The 18759-nt window shown below is 38.5% G+C and overlaps 2 protein-coding genes across 7 annotated transcripts in view; one reads left to right on the top strand and one right to left on the bottom strand.

Annotated features, from left to right (window-relative positions):
• Window positions 1-596: 596 nt before the first annotated feature.
• gnb1b (guanine nucleotide binding protein (G protein), beta polypeptide 1b) lies at window positions 597-12066 on the bottom strand. Of its 5 annotated transcripts, none has more exons than XM_037100208.1 (11): window positions 11935-12066; window positions 6442-6550; window positions 6087-6125; window positions 5892-5998; window positions 5603-5666; window positions 4273-4435; window positions 3757-3823; window positions 3463-3664; window positions 3120-3336; window positions 2889-3004; window positions 597-2327 (listed from the first exon to the last, which is right to left on the bottom strand). In XM_037100208.1, exons 2-10 carry the CDS (start codon window positions 6496-6498, stop codon window positions 2898-2900), a joined length of 1023 nt encoding a protein of 340 aa, XP_036956103.1. In that variant the 5' UTR covers window positions 6499-6550; window positions 11935-12066; the 3' UTR covers window positions 597-2327; window positions 2889-2897. The 5 variants fall into 5 exon arrangements, with proteins under 5 accessions (XP_036956103.1, XP_036956104.1, XP_036956102.1 ...); XM_037100209.1 differs by lacking the exon at window positions 11935-12066 and adding an exon at window positions 11091-11205; XM_037100207.1 differs by lacking the exon at window positions 11935-12066 and adding an exon at window positions 11698-11834 and having other exon boundaries at window positions 600-2327.
• Window positions 11815-18759, top strand: part of LOC119020694 (calglandulin-like) — an 8138-nt gene continuing 1193 nt past the window's right edge. The window contains exons 1-4 of one of the 2 annotated variants that reach the window (XM_037100210.1): window positions 11815-11944; window positions 15207-15381; window positions 18320-18464; window positions 18665-18759. The exon at window positions 18665-18759 is cut by the window's right edge and continues 19 nt beyond it. In XM_037100210.1, the coding sequence (XP_036956105.1) occupies window positions 15258-15381; window positions 18320-18464; window positions 18665-18759 (364 nt within the window). In that variant the 5' untranslated portion in view covers window positions 11815-11944; window positions 15207-15257. Of the gene's footprint in view, window positions 11945-13858; window positions 15063-15206; window positions 15382-18319; window positions 18465-18664 lie in introns of those variants that run through there. The other variant, XM_037100211.1, reaches the window with a different exon arrangement.

Here is an 18759-nt window from a genome sequence, read left to right as displayed (position 1 = left end):
CATTAGCCTCTCGAGTTAACGTAGCTCGTCTGAGGTACACTGAAATTCACTTTCACAGTTATTGCGATGTGATTTCAGTCATGTGCAGAGCAGGCACGCATTTGTTGTCATTGTAAAGCAAATTGCTGTGGCAAGTACTAGGCGTCGTTGAAGAGGATGTTATAAATGCATTTGATTATGTAAAAACCCAACTGTAAACATGCTCCAAACTCATCCAGTATTGTTTCTATTTAAATCTACTTGCACATTTCACTCAGGCATATACAAATTACACTTAATGGGCGGTGCGGTTACGATTAAATAATCAGACCACAAAAATAGTTTTGATTATATGTCATATACTGTATTCTAGTTGTGGTTGATCTGTTGATAGGAGCTGACTATATGTTTTTTTTGTCTTAAAAAAAAACAAAGGAAGCCCACCCACATCCATTAGACCCCCTTAGAATCTCAATAAGTAAACTGCATCCTTGCCTCACTTCAATCCTTGCCCCATGTAACAGTTCCTGAGTTTGTAATCTCAAAGTAGAAATGTAAGGCAAAATTTCACACCAAGCTATAAAATATATCATGTAGGGTTTTGTTTCAAACTCAACAAAGAGATCTCAAACAGCTTTTTATTACATTTTTCAATCAATAACAGTACAATTTAGTACAGTATCTATCTTGCATCCAGCTCACCGTGTAACACCAACAGACTGAAAAGAAATACAAAAAGTGAAAAGGTACATAAGGGTGCAGAGCTCTATAATATTAATGGAAAGAGAAAAGGGAATCCATCTCAGTTGAATTGCATTTTCACTTGTGGTCACACACGAATACATCACATTTATTGTACATCATCGCAGAAAAAAGAAAAGTGAAAATATGTCACAACTTTAACGAAAGTGCTTCTGTATACAGTGAAATGTTGTCATTCAGATGCTCTGATTTTCAATTTAAGACCGAGAAAAAAAAATGTACAAAAGTTTTAGTATGGGCAGTATGTGAGGACGTTTTTGTTCCGTTAAGTGTGAAGATTTGAAGGAGAGAAAAAGGACTTGTCAAGGATAGAATTCTCACAATGATTGTTATAATTCTTACAAAAATTGGCATCAATAGAACTGGTAAGCATAATTTACACTAAGTACGCAATCAATATTAAGTCTTTCTCCATTCTTGCTCACTCTGGTGCATAGCATTACCAGTATTAGTACGTGATGTATGCAGAGTTGGAGCCAAAAAACTGGCTTCTATTAAGTTCAATCAATAGGTTACTCTCCTTTTCAGAAACAAAAACAAAAACCGAAAGAAAAAAAAAAAATCTAGGATTTTGCACCATTGAAAGCAAGTCTACAGCATGCACATCTAAATTAACTCATGGCAGACAAAATTAAATGTCTTAACTTAAAACATCAGACCATTATTTTCAGACATTGATTTGTACATTTCATTCACAGAGTTGCAACTGCAGTCCCAAGCAAAGGAAGTGTCTATTTAGTCAGGTGAGGTGTTTCACTCAAAGTGGATACTAAGCACAATCCCCCATCCATATAATAAAATTCAGCCATGCCCCAATTATCTCAGCACCTACCTTGCTACCCCACCCCGTCCCACCCAAAGTCAAAGGCATGTACAAGAATTAAGGGGGTTAACTGTATAAGTTACTCGTAAAAGCTCCTTTTGTATTGGAATGAGCATTCATAACTTATAGCATGTGCTTGGTTAGTTAACATAGTATTAGTTGAGAGGCAAAGCTTCTTCATGTGCAAAAGGCTGTGATGAAACAAAAACAGCTAGTATATAAATACATCATGGACATTTTGAAAGCTGCTCGTGTAATATGATCCAAGCTTTTACTTGCATTACTTGCTGCATGTTTTCACTCATCTGTCTTATATGATTTAACTGGATTAGAAAGACAAGCTGTAATTCAAACGTATCTAAAACCACTAAAGAAATATGACAAAAAAGGAAAGCCATCAAGAATAACAAAACATCAGAATAGAATTCTTAAAAAAAAAAAAAAAAAGTTAAATAATTTGTACAATTACACTCCAACATTTGCTTTCAAGACGCACACATTTGCATGGGATGATAGTGTTGTTTTCTCTTTCAAGGTAACATAAAATGGTCCAAGAAGGAATGCACAAGTTTCTGATTTGATACCACAGGAGATCCTTTCTTAACTAGGTGATAAACAATTGTGCTCTTCTTTGTGTAGGAAAGGCATTGGTTTCCCTTCGTTTTTGTGGTGTCCCAGTCAGTTTGAACAGTGTTGAAGAAGATGCTGTGAACATTCTGAAGTTGTAATGGTCTTCCAGTCAACTTTGGAGTTAAAAGAACATCTGGGAAACAAAGAAATTAAATTTAGAATTTAACTAATTTAGCCTCATCTACTTGTTTAGTTAATTTAACGGTCTGTCAGGTGTTAGTCTAAGATCGAATGGGCAAAGATCTAACAAAAAGCTAAAGCACACACTAAATTAACAACATAGAAGGCAGCATGTGTTTATTATAGGTACATCTAAAACCAGCTACAGAGCTAACTTTAAAGTTTTTGGGCCTTTTCTGCGAAGCCTGCCAAGACTAAGACAACTCATTTGTAAGTGTATTTTATGAAAAAATATAAAACTCAAACAAATGTTAACATTTTTTTTTCCACAGGGACAATAATGTTTTGTCAATCATGTAAATCATGATACATTCAAGCCAACAGGTGTCTCAATATGCAGCCCAGAAGGAAAGTAAGAAACAGAGACAATTTATTGAACTCACACATCAACTTCAATGCCAGCCAGGCAAAGAATTTGGCTTCAACAAACATATGCAACTACAGGTTTAGGACTTTACAAGGAATAGCCTTAGGTACAAATGTAAGAAAATGTGAAACAATAAAATAAAACAACCTTCAGGCTTCAATTCCAGATCTTCAGAAAACTGTCCCAGGATCCCGTTGCAACTGCCATGCCATCATCAGTAACTCCCAGGCAGCTAACACGGTTGTCATGTCCAGCCAGCACACCTAGAAAAGTACCATTGTGATCAAGTCAACAGGACCAAAACATGAAACAGCAAATATATTTTATCACTTTTTATGTAGGAAATTAAGCTGATGAGACCAGGCTTCAGCTACTCACCAGCACGGTCAGCTTTTAGTGTGTCCCACACGTTACAGTTGAAGTCATCATATCCCGCCAGAAGAAGACGGCCACTCTTTGAGAATGCAACAGAGGTGATGCCGCATATGATATTGTCGTGAGAGTAGATCATTAATTCCTGATCGGCACGCAGATCGAACAGCCTGCAGGTGGCGTCATCGGAGCCCGTGGCAAAGGCGTTGCCATTAGGGAAGAACTACAATTCACAAAAGAGAAATCATTAATGCACAATAGAGGAGTAAACTAAACAAAAAAAACATCCAGTTGTGTAATTTCAACTGAAAGGGGAGAAAAAAAAAGCAAAAGTACAGTTTTTACTTACACAGATGGCATTGATGTCAGACTCGTGGCCGGTGAATGTCTGTCTGCACATGCCCTCTCGAACGTCCCAGAGTTTAGCGGAGGCATCGCAAGCACCAGAGACAAATAACCGTGCATCAGGGGCCAATGACAGGCTCATGACATCTCCTGTGTGTCCAGCAAATGTGGTTGTCTGCTGGCCAGTCTCGATGTCCCAAAGTGCACTATATAATAAAAAAGCCTGATTAAGACACTGTTGCAATTTGTCCAACGTCTTTGCTTTTGACTCGACAACACTATAAACTTCTTGACTTACCAAGTGGTATCACCAGAGCTTGTAACAATCTGGTTGTCATCAAGAAAGCGACAACAGGAGAGGTATCCTGATAATCAGAGAATCAAAAGAGGAGTTAATGATAGGACGACCAAGTATTACTAGTAAAGTTAAAAATAACACTAGTTGTGTATATTAAGCTCCAGTTTGCATAAACTGGCATACTCAGAGTCATACAAGACAACAATTCCTCTTGTTGGAAAACATGTCGAATTTCTCAACAAGAGGAAAATTATTGATACATTTATTAAGTGTGTCTGACAGATAACCTCCTAATTAGCCTAAATGTTTTCCATGTGACACACTGTACAGCATTGACAGAATCTTCAGTAGCAGTTGAACTGTATTACTTGTAGTTGTCTGTAATTTTAGAGGAGGTGCCACATGGAGTTTGATTTTAGTTTTGCAATGCTTTTCAGTCTACATTTAAGTGATAACTTAAACCAATCTTTGGTAAGCCTTTCACTGTAATGCTTAGGATAATAAAAGACTATATACCTGTATGTCCAGCGAGCTCACGGCTCACGCGTACATTCCCCTCACGGGTTTTCAGGTTGTAAATAGAGCAGATGTTGTCTAAGCCACCACAGGCCACATAATTTCCTGAAGGTGCATATGCGCAAGTCATGACCCAGGAAGATCTAAGTGGAATGGCATGAACCTAAAACATAAGTGAAAACACACAAATAGGTTAATTTTACTTAAAAGTAAATTGTTAACAAAGAAAATTAAAGACAATTGGAATTATATTATAAAAATTTGGTAAATAAATTAATGACACAGATTTTATATATATTATTTTCTGAAAAAGTAAAAAAAAAAAAGTAAAGAGTAAAGATGAGTAAAGATTCATTTTTTTTACCCCATTTCAGCACCACAGAACTATGCTTGTGATCTTGTACATATTCTAACAAATGTAAAGCTAGACATGTTATTCTATACCCACTAGAACCACTGTACTTGTGCACACAGCTCACACTGTACAGATAAAGTAAAGCACCCATAAACCAAGTAACAACATAGAGTTACATGAGAACAGAGCACAGAATGTTTTGTTTAGACATTATTCAGCATCCTGTATAATCGTGGCTGAATCATTTCCATTTTGATGGTAACCTAATCATGTCTATCAATCAATATGTTGCTACTTAGTGGCAGCTCAACTTGACAGCTTTCCATTTGTGAGCTCCTGTACGTATTAAGGTATCTCATGTACAATTCTGACCTCAATCTCACCTGCAATCTTCTCAGTTGGCCTAGAGATACATTGGAGAAGTGACCCTTTAATCTTTTAATTCCTTGCAGGATTTATTACCAGCTGTATCACACTCAATCTAATGTTTCTTCAGTGTCACCACAAAAGCTTCCTCAATATGCTAGAACCTGACAGAGCATAATTCTCTGCTTTAAATGTTCTCCATCTGTGGTGGCAAGGGGGCCAAATTGTCTATTAGGCATGCAAACTGCTCACCACTTCCACCCATCCCACTAACTACACACCAGACACATCAGCCCCAAAGCAAAGGCTCCCTCTCAGCTGATCCAGATTCCAGATGAATGCAGTATGAGCAGGGTTCTTTTCCTTTCTTATAATTCTAGTGTCACCCTATGAGTTTCACAAGATTATGTGCGTCACACCTTTGTGTCTGCTTTTCCTGCAAGTTCTTTGAGTTTTAAAAATAAAACCGCTTTCTTTTCATGCTGATGGCAACACAGATACGCCCTTACCCGTATGTCTATCCTGCTGCTGTTAATACTTTGTTTTGCAATTAGATGACTAATAATTAACCATAACTTTATTAATCCCTGTCAAAAAAGCATAACTTACCTTATTTGTGGTATAGCTGTCCCAAATGATGAGTTTGCCATCTTGAGAGGCGCTGACCAAGAGCCTACACAGATGAGAACAGCATTTTAACACCACCACAAAAACAATTGGGAGTTGTCACACAAAATCTATTTTTATCTTGAATCATGAGCCAGAAACTGAGGGAAAGGGCTGCAGCAAAGACGTTTTTGTCCAACTGCTAAAACAGACTTATTTTTTTGTTCAACATTTGAAGCAGGACCAGAATGACGTAACAAACATAATCTCAGAATTCTGGCTCTCATCTTACCTGGAATCTGTTCCCCAATGCATGGCATAGATTTTAGCCAAATGACCCCGCAGCGTTCGTCTTGTACGCATCTGGATTCGGCCAACGGGGTCAATATTAGCTGTGATCTGCAAAGCATTGAGTACTCTTGTTAGCTTCAGATCAATTGTTTTTGTTTTTTTTACCTCAGAGAAAAATCATGATGCTAAATCTTACCTGTGATAGTGTGGCATCTGCACATGCTTTCCTGGCATCCTGTAAAGAAGAGGCAACTCTTTAGGAAAAGATTTTTCTATCCAACATCCAACCATCAAGGACAATGTGCAATAATTGTAAAACACTGTACATACTTATCTAGTACTTACTATACTTAGCCTTGTACTTTTCACTTGTACTTTTTACTCTATTTTATGTTGTGTGAATACTTGCATACTGCTAGAATTTCGTTGTAGACTGTGCAATGACAATAAAAGGATTCTGATTCTGATCTATTTTAACTTGTATATTTTTAATGACAACCAATGGTATGGTGCGTAAAAGAAGTGTTTAAGAAAAACAGTTTTATACTCACTCTGATCTGATTTTTGAGCTGCTCTGCCTCTTGGCGTAACTGGTCCAATTCACTCATTTTCCTCTGCTTTGTCAATTACCTTACCTCAGCTACCGGGGCACTTGTTGATCTAGAAAAAATGTAAAAAAATAAGACAGAATAGAAAGATGACTTTAATCATTCAAATCGTCCTTATTTTAAATTCAAGGTCATATTTTCAACCTTAAGCAAAGTTGGCCTGAACTCAGCTCAGACAGAACAAAATCTCTTTCAGCCAGCTCAATGTACGCTTAACTGACTAAATTGTTTACCTACAACCTATGCGATGTACAGTTGATAGTTCAACCTTACTTTGCCACCTCAATGTCGCTAACATAATCCTGACACACAATTTGGATTGCCAGACAAATCCTGTTAAGGCATGACTTTCCAATGATCCGAAAAGCAGTCGTTATCCTGTTGACCTCAATCCTTGGGCTACTCAGAATTTTAGTGATCAATAAGCCACTTATATCAATACAGAGCCCCCTGGCACACTCAAAATTCATCTAATAAAACAACATTTGGAAAACTTGTGTCATGATCCAAATAGTACTTTTCAAACATAAAAACCTATATGACGGACTCCAAGTTTCAGTTATTACTACTTCAAGTCATTCTGAGACTATAATTTCAAGGATGCCAGAAAAAGGTCAGGAACTCCATTCTCTAGCTGTATGACCTGTCCGACAAGTACACAACTCTGACTTCCTTTACATGAACAACTAGATATCATGACAATTACTAGGTGTTTAACACTACCTTAACCAACTCGAAAGGGACATTTTGACAAAGATTTTGCAAAATAATCCAGTCTTCTAAAGTTGGTTAAATTACCAATTCTGTCTATGAAAATCCAACTGTTTGATGACACATACCTAGTCCAACTCTTTGAAAAAAAATTTTTTTTACAACATAACTGGAAGCAAAACATGTGTGCGGCTTAATAAAATGTCTCATTTAGAATAAAAAGGGCAGTAACATTACATTAATTGAGCTCATGCTTGAATCCAAAGTGCAGAGCTGCATTATTGGTTTGTGAAATAGTCACTGATCAATGTACTAACTTCAGTTATGTGGAAAAGGGTACCACTGTGCTCAGATCGATCTAATCAATTATTCAAGTGTGTCAAACAGAAAGTACATTTGGAAACAAATTTGGAAAAGTGTGCATGTTTACAATGGTTGATTTATGTGGTACTAAACAGACACTGTCATTTAGCAAACAAAATGCACTTACATTTTCCAATTCCTACTGAATGCAACATCTGTTATGATTTTCTACAAACTTACTGTTACAACAAGAGCAAATCTTTAAAAAAAAACAAACAAAAAAAACATCTAAATGGAAACTTTTTAGAGAAATGTTTCCCCAAACCCAAAACATAAATACAAGGTAACTCACTTACAAAACTATATGTGTAAGCAAACTTCTATGAGAGACAAATTGCTCTGTTACACATTTAACAGCAGAACAAAAATATGATTTGCACACCAAATTAACTTTGACTAAATGACACTAAATTCTAATTCAGATTCGGCACAATTCAGTCTGATCAAGCCGGTGCTGCTAGTCACCTTACCTGCTGTATTTCAGTCAGTAGGCCTATGCCACTGGAGCTTTCAAGACAAGACTGACAACCTTCTCTACCTGACTATGTTCTCCTGTAGTGTCCTCTGATTGGTTGACATTTCTAACACAGATTATCCTCTTATACTCATTAATCCATAAATGAACGTGTCATGGAATAGAATTATTATGCAGTATCATCAGGTGACAGCAGAAAGCCATCCTCACCTTGAAAACCTTTCGAAAATACAGGTGATATTTCTAAACAGTGTTCTTGACTTTTATCAAATAGATGACCTACTTCGTCTGAGGTGAAATCAAATACAAGTTGAATCAGTTGTGTTTAATTGTATTTTCAGATAATGAAGTTTACTAATGCCCACAGTCATATATCTTAAATAGTATGCATCTGTCTGATTGAATGATATTGGTTTAAATGACTATGGACAGTTTTATAGGTATATATATTTGCTAAATAATGCTACTTAATTAAAAAATCATTTGCAGTCATATAGCTTTCAGTTCTGATTAAGACTTTGGAGTTCAAGTTGACAGTTTCTGTCACTGATAAATAGTGAACTCCTTGAATAGTAATTGATTAAAATAGACACTTCAGTGATATTAAAATCAGAAAACCCTTTGTTTTAGGTTAAATAATGTAAAGAATAATTTCATTTTTAATCCTAGACGGCTTTTATACAAAACTCTTGAACTCACTACGGTAAATCAAAAAGTGGGGCAGCCTGGTGTTAATTAATAAATCTGACTTTTAAATACTCCACACTAAGAACTGTTATTCCCCATTGACCTCTGTGGATGCTTATAGTTAAGGAGTTCCTCTCCCTCATCACTTCTCCTTTCCAAGCGCCTGATCAGGGTCAGCTGACTGCATGATAAACAATGAGCAGTGGCAAACTCCCTAGAGTTGTAGCTCAGTGGCTGTTCTTGGGTCCCTTAAGGGCAGCCTGTGCCTGCTACTCTCAAAAGGTGTCTCCTACATTTCCAGTCATTAATTAAAAAGAGATGTATTTCTCTGCAGACAAGTCAGCTGATATCTGCTGTTAAATAATGATAACGCAATGTTTCACAGGTCTAAAGCTGGATCATAGAAAAAACCATAACCAGCAATATCACTGAGCAACTCTATAATCCTAAAAGCTAAAATCCTCAGTCAATGAGTCTCTAATCCTATCCATGTCCACTAACATAAACAGCTGGCAAAGCCAGCCCAAGCATTAGAAACATGTTTTCACAATCATAAAAGGATGAGTTTAATCTTAATTCTTTTACACACAACATGCTTAGAGCAAGTGGCTGGATTTACATGCTGCCTCTGTAATCACAAGCCTAATATGGTCCCTCCCTTACAGTTATCCAATGTGACCAGATACTGTACGCATTTAATAAACTAGGATGATAGTTACATTTGAAAGCAATGCATTCACAATTGACACAGCTCATACTAATGGAACCGATATTAAGCAACTACATGTCAGATATAGGAATACAAAGCAATATATTAAGCAGGCTTAAAATGGATGTTTTCTATGTGATGTCTAAGCACAGGTTTACCAGACTCTGTGTGTACTGTACTGATAGTTGACTTAGTCGCTGTGTGCATTACTGTGATTTGCCTACAACAGTAGTCTAGTTTGCACTGCATTTGAATGGCTGCTGGATAGCTGTTTTATGCGGTTAGAAGGCTGGGCCACAGAGGCTCTACACATATTGCAAGATACAATGTATTGCAACTCAGCACCATAATAACGTGGCAAAATATCTGAAAAGGCCTAATCGTATTTCTACATTTACTGTAAGCTGTACATTGTGCTGATAATATGACTTGCACTGATGGAAATTTAAGAAGATGCAGCTAAACGCCATCTTGCAGACCGCTGTCCGCTAGTTAGCTTGCTAGCAGGCTTGTCAGTGTAGGCCTGCAGGCAGGGCAGAGCTAACACTAAAGACAGCAATGTATTCAGTCGCGTTATTAGTAATTTCACCTATTTAACAGTAACTCGAGTAAGAAAAGTTCATCATATAACATATGGACCGTTGAATTTCACGACAGACAAACCAAGTAGCTGTTAGCATCTAATGCGAAAAGAAAAAAAAAAAAAACAGCGTAGCCACAGCCACTTAAGGGTAGTCTCGGCAGCTCTTCCGCAATTACATGGAGTGCTATGTAGTTAGCTTTTAAGCCAGCACAGTGGGTAAACCTGGAAACTCGGTGGTTGCTAGGTGTCTATAAATCCACTTAGTTACATACTAACAATCTCGTTAAAGCAGACAGTGCACGGTTGATTTGATTACAACGTCTCAGTAAATTTATTCGGCTGTCTAAACCTGTATCCTGTAAAAACTGCAAGGTCGGGCGGCGATGGCCTGTTTGACTTAAGTATGCAAGAAATGCAACAACAGATGAGGGTGGTTCTTCATTTAAGTATGTCACCATCTATCATCAATCGCTGCATAAATCATAACTGGTGATAAATAGCTAACATTAAAAAATCAGGTTAAAGGCGTTGCACCGGCGCGGCCGTTTCGTTGCAGGAAGGCAGCGATGTGCTAGCTTGTTAGTTCAGCTTGTTGCAAAAAAAAAAAAAAAAAAAAAAAAAAAGGGTGTTAACGCGGCTACAGTAACACATTAATAACGTGTGGCTGTTTTTAAATATGGTTGCGTGTGTGTGAGCAATGTTCAACTCAGCGAGTGGTACTGGCTGCCCTGCTATCGCCAATAACCACTATTTGCTATTAATTTGTTTACGGGACGATTATTGTTCCAGCCCAACCCAGTGTGTCATCATCAACTGATAGCAACATCTTTAAATGCAACATTTCCAGGACGAAGCAGGCTAATAATAACTATTACGCTTAATCATCACAGCTGTCTTCAACAGCATGTGGATACTAACGACCCAGTTCTTTTATAAGTACTGTGTTTTTATGCCAAGAGGCACCTCCGCTGGGCCATCACGGACATCAAGCCCCACTGGCCAACATTAACGTTACTTCAACGCCGGCCAGAGGCTTTCGCTAACATTAACAGTGGTTAACCTACCGTATCTCAACTGACTGGCTGCATAAGCCAGCTGCATGGAGATAAGTTTTAGTAATTTGCTTATCAGCCGCTTATAGTGTGAGCCAGGATCCACCGCTGCAGACACCCCTGTACCTTCGCTTCATGTGTCTGCTGATGATAAAATAGCCAACTTAACGTTAGCTAACCGCGGCTAACTAAATGGCTAGGAAGCTAGCTGTCGCTACCCCACCCCCGGACAGTTCAATTCCGCCACAATTCATCGGCTAATAGCATTAACAGACACTGTGAAAGATGTGGAAGTAGCATGGTAGTCGTTCTATTTCACCTTACCTGATTCAATTTGCGCTTGTTTTTGCGTTTTGGCATTGACTGGAAAACAAGACGGCGTATACCTCCGATCCACGCATCAACGAACACCTCAACGCTAGCTTACTAACTAGCTAGCCAGCTAGCGTTAGTTTTCCGAGGAGCAGCCCTTCCCGAACGCAGGCTACGGCTAGGGAGCTTGACAACCTCAGTCAACCAACCGGAGCGGGCAGGGGAGGGGGGGATCACACCCACTAGCCTTGCACTAAAGACACTGCCCAGGCAGACAAAAAAAGGCTAATCTGTAAAGTCACTATACCTCATTCAACAAGACAGCCTACTGTCTCCTTTTTGCCAAGCTTAACATCTGCCCTCTCCGTAGTAAGACTCTCGTCCGGCCATCGAACGACGAGATGGGCGCGGTAACCCTGCAGTCAGCGCTGGGAAACCCCACGCTGCAGCAGCGACGATTAGAGAACCTTCGACTGGTGTTTTATTTGAGTTACAGCCGGAGATGTTACCCTGATCATAAAGTCACTCTGGACAAATTCCTCACCTCTCATTAGGTACATGTGCGGTAAACTGAAAGCCAAGAGAACACGGTGTTCGTTTGTTTGTGTGTGTGTGTTTTTTTTTTTTAAAAAACTGCAAACCAGTCTAGCTAAACGGCTGAGTCAGACAGTCGGGCCCCAACTCGGCTCCTAAAGTAGGAAGTGGTATTAATGATTTCAGCAGGGCTCTCTGCAGCTAGCTAATACCTGCAGTGTCAACAACACAATCTGGCCTTAGCTAATTAGGAAAGATTGTGTTCTGATTTAAATGTGTTTATTGCGGTTTACAGTGTTCCTCAGGTAAAGTAGTCGGATAGATTTAAAATACAGAGGGGTGTTTCCCCTGAACTCCTTCTATCCTCAGCACTATTGGGCTTCTCGAGGTGCGTTTCAGTGAACACAGTTAGAGCTCCATTGAAGTGTTTTTATCATGTCTTGATCCATGTTGCACCAATAGGCCAGTGTCAGGCCTAAAAGTGGCAATAATAATATGTTAGAGTTGTAAAACCAGAAAACAGACAACAACAATGAAATTCATGACTCATCCTGCACTTGGGCATGTATACTAAAACAAAGTCTAGCCTCTTTCAGTCGTCTTATTATTTTTAATCTGGAGAAAGTCGCAGTTTATCATAAATAACATAAAATAAAAGGACTGTGCAAGTACGTAATTATTAAAATGACACAGCCAGCAGTCGCATTTTTGATGTTGTCTCGTTGAACAGTCACCAAAGCCTATAAATCAAACCTTGTAGAGCTGGTCCTGTTGTTGGCAAAAAACAAACTATGCTTTTACATGAGTGCGATTGTCAGTATGGTCAGATTTATTGTGATTTCCATCTTTTTTAGTACTTTTAGTACCTAGAGTTGGTGGCCATGTTGGTGTTGGGGACGTGTTGAGCGAGACAGTGTAGTTCAATGAGCAGTTTAACACATAGCTAGATTATATTTTACTTTAGTTATGATAAACTGTGACTTTCTTGACATGGAAAATCTTCTTTTAAATCCAACATCATATGTGTAGTTTCTGGAACAATTCAAACGGGATCAGAAACCTTGTTTGTCTTTCTCCATTCACCATGGGGTCCATCGGAAGGGGCGTGACTTGTGTTCTCTATCAATGTTTTCTGTATGACGCTCCCATGGGTGGTGTGTTGGGAGGGACTGGGCCTCGAGCATTACTGTGCGAAAACAGCTTATAACTTTATTCACTGCTTTGGGTACAACTGGGCCATGTTTTACAGCCTATACCAGCTGCCTTAATACACTACATTTTTTATCATTGAGATCCATGCATTATTCCCTGAGAAATTAACGAAAATGTCAAACGAAAAACACCCTATTTTGCAATTTAAAAGACGATGGGAAAACATTTCTGGATCATCTCCTTATCCAAATCTGTAACTTTGGCATTTATTCTTGGCCGAATAATATCCTCCATCCAAGTTTTATGGCAATCTAGACATAGTTTTTGTGTAATCCTGCTGAGAAACCAACCAACAAACACATGGCCACAGATGAAAACATAACCTCCTTGCTCCTTTCAGAGTCCCTCACAGGAATAGATGTCTCTTACTTTAATATGTTTTTGCGTTTTGTTGCAATACAAAGCACAAACAGTAAAAATGTACACAATAGCACAGTGCACAACACACCAAACGCTGATAAATTTGCTTTTACATTTTAATTTCTGTTGAGTCAGTGACACGCAAGCGTTAAGTAAGCTTTGGGAGCAGGGTCACACCTCCATTCACCTGCCAAGTCTACTTCCTTTATACCTGGTTAGCCAATCCTCCAATGTTTGTTTTAGTTTTCTCAATCCACCCACCCTTCCCCTCCATTATCCTTTCACCTTCCACCTATTTCTCATAATTTCATATTTCTCCCTTCTCGCCAACCAGCAAACGGACACAGGTTTGAACATAACCATCTTGGTGGAGGTAACAAATACTAGCTGTGATCTCATTATAATAGTCTGGCGCCTTGAATCACTCAGCAGTGAAACAAATGGCAATACAGTCTTTTCACCATGGATCATCTTCATTATAGCTTGTAGAATTTATATACTAGCATTTGCTCATTACATGCAAAACAGATGGTTGCCAGGATGCAGAATCAGGAAGAAAACAGTATTTCTGGGTTGATTTTCCTGATATGCAAATAACAAACAAGTAAGTCGTGTAAAATGGCAGGGAGGATATCTTGATGTGTACTTTAGAATTAACTATTTTAGGTAGGTCAGAAGCAGCACAATTAATGTACTTTGGTCATTTTAGCCCGTTTAAATGACCGGCATTGTCATTTATTTGTTCATTTATTCAACATGATTGATCCAAACTAAAGTATATCTAAATGATCTAAATTAATTCATTTGTATTTCAGTGAAAAACGCTCAACATGAGTTTACAAAAATAGAATACAGGATAAAACAATATACATTTCAACTGTAATGTTTTACTTCATAACGTGTTGTACCGACCTTGATGAAGTCTGCGTTACAGTCTCTCTTTTGGGTCCACTTGATATCTTCACTTAAACTCCATACACAGAGGATGATTGGAGGCATGCGGCATTCAGAGATTCATAGCTCTTCCCTCCTGACTGGCAAATGTGAAATTCTTAATGTTCCCATTGCAATGTTGGAAATAACTTCTTGTAGTTAAGTGCCTCCTTATTTGGTTGCCCGCTTTCTGGGAGTCACTGGGGGCTGCACAAACACCTGCTAATGGCTAACAGCAAGCTAATTGCAGTTCCCATAAGTGGACCATGTGATGATGAGGTCAGAAAATGCATCTGATAGCATACACATTTATCCTGTCTTTAGCCCTTTGGGTCTCAGTTACTTTGATATTAAAATCGTATTTTAGCTAATTACAACTTTACCGAAGAAGTTATTTTCCAGAAGAATGCTGTTTACCATTTGTTAGTTGAGATAAGTATCTAAATCTCCCTCATGGGTGATTAGCAAGTTCATCCTTAAAGTGCCATAAAAGGTCTTGAAGCATGCTCCTCTGAGCTCTGGGGAAAAAGCATCACAAGTGTAGTAATGATGAGACTGAGACATCCTCTCATTCTACACTGAGTGCTGTCGCAGTGCTTCTCCTCTGACGTGTTTGGACTACCAGAGAAAATGGTGAGAACTTTACAAAAGACAAACTTTGAGTAGTGTCAAACAAGAAATTAATCATTCTAACATGTAATTAACATTGTTCCGTTCCTTAAGCTTGATCGAAGTTCTAACTGTTAAAATCACATACATCTCCCTTTTTTGTTCCAGGCCAGCAAGTTAACACAAGAACAGATCACAGAGTACAAAGGAGTTTTTGAGATGTTCGATGAAGAGGGAAATGGAGATGTGAAGACACAGGAGCTAGAGAGACTGATGAGTTTAATGGGAATCAACCCTACAAAGAGAGAGCTCTGCCAGATGGCCAAAGATGTGGACAAAGATGGTGACTATTAGCCTTGTATCTGTATCTATTTTTGGTTGCACAATGACAGAAATAAGTTGATTCAAGTCTAATTTTGGCAGTGGAGTATTTGGCAGTGTTGTGCTGTAAGCTGGTGTTACATTAAATGCCTTTTAGCAATGCCTTGCTACTCTGAAATGCATTTGGAGGTGAAGATAAAAAGTAGAAGCTTTATCTGGTTTAAGTACCGAAAAAGTAATTCAAGTGCTAAATTAGGTTCTGTAATGATACCCTGGCCATCCACATTAGCTAAAGTGTGCCATTAAGTACTGGAGAATCCATAAAATAGATGCTTGCCACTTGTTCTGATAAGGGGAAGATAAATTAATCTTAAAACAAACTTGGAATTATCCCATTGCAGTTGATCCAGTCTGATCCAACTGGTGAGCTTGTGTGCTTAGTAAACTAAGTCATCGTGTCTGTATGTTAAAGCGCTGCATGCACGGTGCTGCATAAGGCCGGCTGACCTGTAGTATCCTCAGCCAGCCTGGTCTCACTCTTACCTCATCAAATATTTGTGTTCCTTGACTCCGCTGCCACCACAGCTTTAAAAAAAAGCCAGAAGATGCTGTAACAGCTGTTCAGTATCCAATACTGTGAAAGATACTGCAAATGACAGCAAATATTGACATTTCCAATAATATCTAATATTGACTCAAACCTAACACATAGTGTGTCCACAGAAAGACAAGCATGCAAATGATTTTGCATTCACTTCATTCTCTTGCAAGATTTGAAAAAAAAACCCACATTACTTGTGATGTTATAAGTCCAGCAGTAACCTTGTTATATTAGAGAGAAGAGGTAAAGATGTTGTGAGTCCAGGAATAATGTAATTGTATCCCATATGCCATTCCCTCCCTTGTCCAGACATGACAGAGTTGAAGCAAATAATTTTTCCAACTTCCCAGTTCGTAAGAATTACGTGCTTTGTTGTTAGGCATACTAACAATGTATTTTTTGTGCAAGTGCACGCTGAATGCCATTAGTCTGAATGCCCAGCAAACATGTCGTTGGACTTAGGGTTACATCCATGTTCAGGACCTTTGAAAGAATATATATCTGACCCCATCCCATAGGGCTTAATCAAGTGTGCCTACCTCTTCATAACCATGCCAGCATATAGATCTGAGAGGGACTGATTCCCCCTAGAAGAGAGAATGTATGCTCTGTTCTGTATTTAATTTGTCTTATAAATCTTACACATTTGGACAGGGATACCGAATGCCTCCAAACTCTAACCTATCGTGTGGGGTGAGTGAGACACCCAGGCCGTGCTCCTAACTTTTCTGGGTTTGAATATTACATGCAAGTTTTTAGAGGCTGTCGTGCAGATGTTCATCTCCATGGATGCCCTCTTATTTTGGTAATACACCAAAGAAGTGACTCTCTTCATCAGACATATTTTTAAGAGAGCAACCTTTCCCCAAAATGCATGATGTAAAAAAACAAAAAAAAAACAAAAAACAAAAAAAACAAAAAAAACCCCATGACATGGGGCAGCTGTAGCTCAGCGGGTAGAGCAGGTCGACTAGTGATCGGAAGGTCACTGGTTCAAATCCCAGCTCCGGGCAGGGCTGAGCTGCATGTCGAAGTGTCCTTGAGCGAGACACTGAACCCCACATTGCTCACTAGTGAGGGCCCTGCGATGAGCTGGCGACCCATCCAGGGAGTGCCCTCGCCCTGAGACAAGGCTGGGATTGGCTCCAGCAGCAACACCCCGCAACCCCATGGAAAGGGATAAGTGGTTCGGACAATGACATGACATGACAACCCATGACATTATCTAATATTGCAGTATTCTGTTTTTAGTGCAGCTTACTACATGAATCACTAGGTGTCAGTGTTTCACTGTGTGTGATTTTGGTGTGGACTATAAAAAGACTGTTGATGAACCTACACAAACAATCTCTATGAGTGAGGATTCTAATCCTATTGGAATCAAAGCGACCATCCTTCAATTGGACAGTTGGAGAGGGTTTGCTTAATTAAGATGTCTATTTTTAGAAATTAAAATTCATATTCTTTTTAACCATGGTGTAATACAAACAATTAGTTTATAGTAATAGGTTCCCTGTTTTTTTTGCAATAACTGATCATGCAGAAAATACATAAAAGCACATAAATCTAAGTCTCTAGTCACCGTCATGTGACTTGAGCAGGAGCTTCATTATGTACATACCCAGCAATACACTGAAGTACCGCACCATGACATTCTTCCCCCTACCAACTTAGGGTAAAACATCTTTGAAGTTGAATTTTATATTCTAAGAAGAGCTTTTATCAAATCTTAGCTTATATCTGTTTTGCTGTATTGTAATTTCCTCTTCTGTTTCCTATTTTCCTTCTCTCTTTTTACTTCCCCTTTTTCTCTTAACTGATACAGAACAAAACATTTTTCTATTCTATAATTGTAATTCACCATTTTCATGTCAAAAATGTATTCAAATGTTTTGCTTTACGATAAATTATGCAGACTCAGTTCTGGCTGTAAACCCCCACACTACAGAGTCTCGCCCATATACACATTAGTGTTTTTATCTGAACGTAAGAATGTCGATACTTCAGGTTGAAAGGTTTTGGCTCTCATGTCAATGTAATATTTTTTAATGCTTAAAATATTAGTGAATAATTTTTCTTCCTAAAAGCAACCCTGTTTTCAGGAAAATTGTGGAGATAAATACAGCAAGTTCTTCCAGAAATACAGTAAGCTGGATAGCAGATAATTGAAGAATCTGGTGTTGTTGTTGTATTGGAATATATTTAGTTTGACTGCACAAAAATTGCATAATCTCTAATGCGCTGTTTTTCTCTGCACTGAATGGATCTGTCTATGTGTACAAACAACAACAAGAAAAGTAACTATGTTGCACACAAATAATGACATTTGGCTTAAACTATTTGTTTTGTGACATTTCAGGTAAAGGGATATTCAACTGTGACAGCTTCCTGGGTCTGATGGCACTGTACCATGAAAGAACAAAGAACCAGGATGCAGAACTCAGAGCTGCTTTTAAAGTATTTGACAAGGAGGCCAAGGGTTATATTGACTGGAACACACTCAAGTAAGAATAACATAAATGATAAAAGCATAAAAAGCTTTCCTTTCCAAAGTAAATACTTCATCAGCTCTTAATTTGATTGCAGTTTCAGCTTGTCACAAGTTAATCTCTTTTGATGCCAAATTAAAATTCACATTAGAAAGAAAACTTGTTTGCCATCATGTTCTTGCAGTGTTTTGTTTATGCGTCATATCAATTTCCAGGTATGTATTGATGAATGCAGGGGAACCACTCAATGAGCTTGAGGCTGAGCAGATGATGAAGGAGGCGGATAAAGATGGAGACGGAACCATTGATT

Source organism: Acanthopagrus latus, chromosome 6 (assembly GCF_904848185.1).
Source record: "Acanthopagrus latus isolate v.2019 chromosome 6, fAcaLat1.1, whole genome shotgun sequence".
Classification (NCBI taxonomy): Eukaryota; Metazoa; Chordata; class Actinopteri; order Spariformes; family Sparidae; genus Acanthopagrus; species Acanthopagrus latus.
This window is presented reverse-complemented; position numbering and strand designations above follow the sequence as displayed.

Excerpts from the sequence above, each read along its gene's own strand:
- gnb1b (XM_037100208.1), bottom strand. The coding sequence starts at position 6,498 with ATGAGTGAATTGGACCAGTTACGCCAAGAGGCAGAGCAGCTCAAAAAT. Across the intron at positions 5,667-5,891 it reads CATTGGGGAACAGATTCCAG|GCTCTTGGTCAGCGCCTCTC; the intron begins GTAAGATGAGAG and ends TCATCTGTGTAG. Across the intron at positions 3,824-4,272 it reads TGAGCTCGCTGGACATACAG|GATACCTCTCCTGTTGTCGC; the intron begins GTATATAGTCTT and ends TCTGATTATCAG.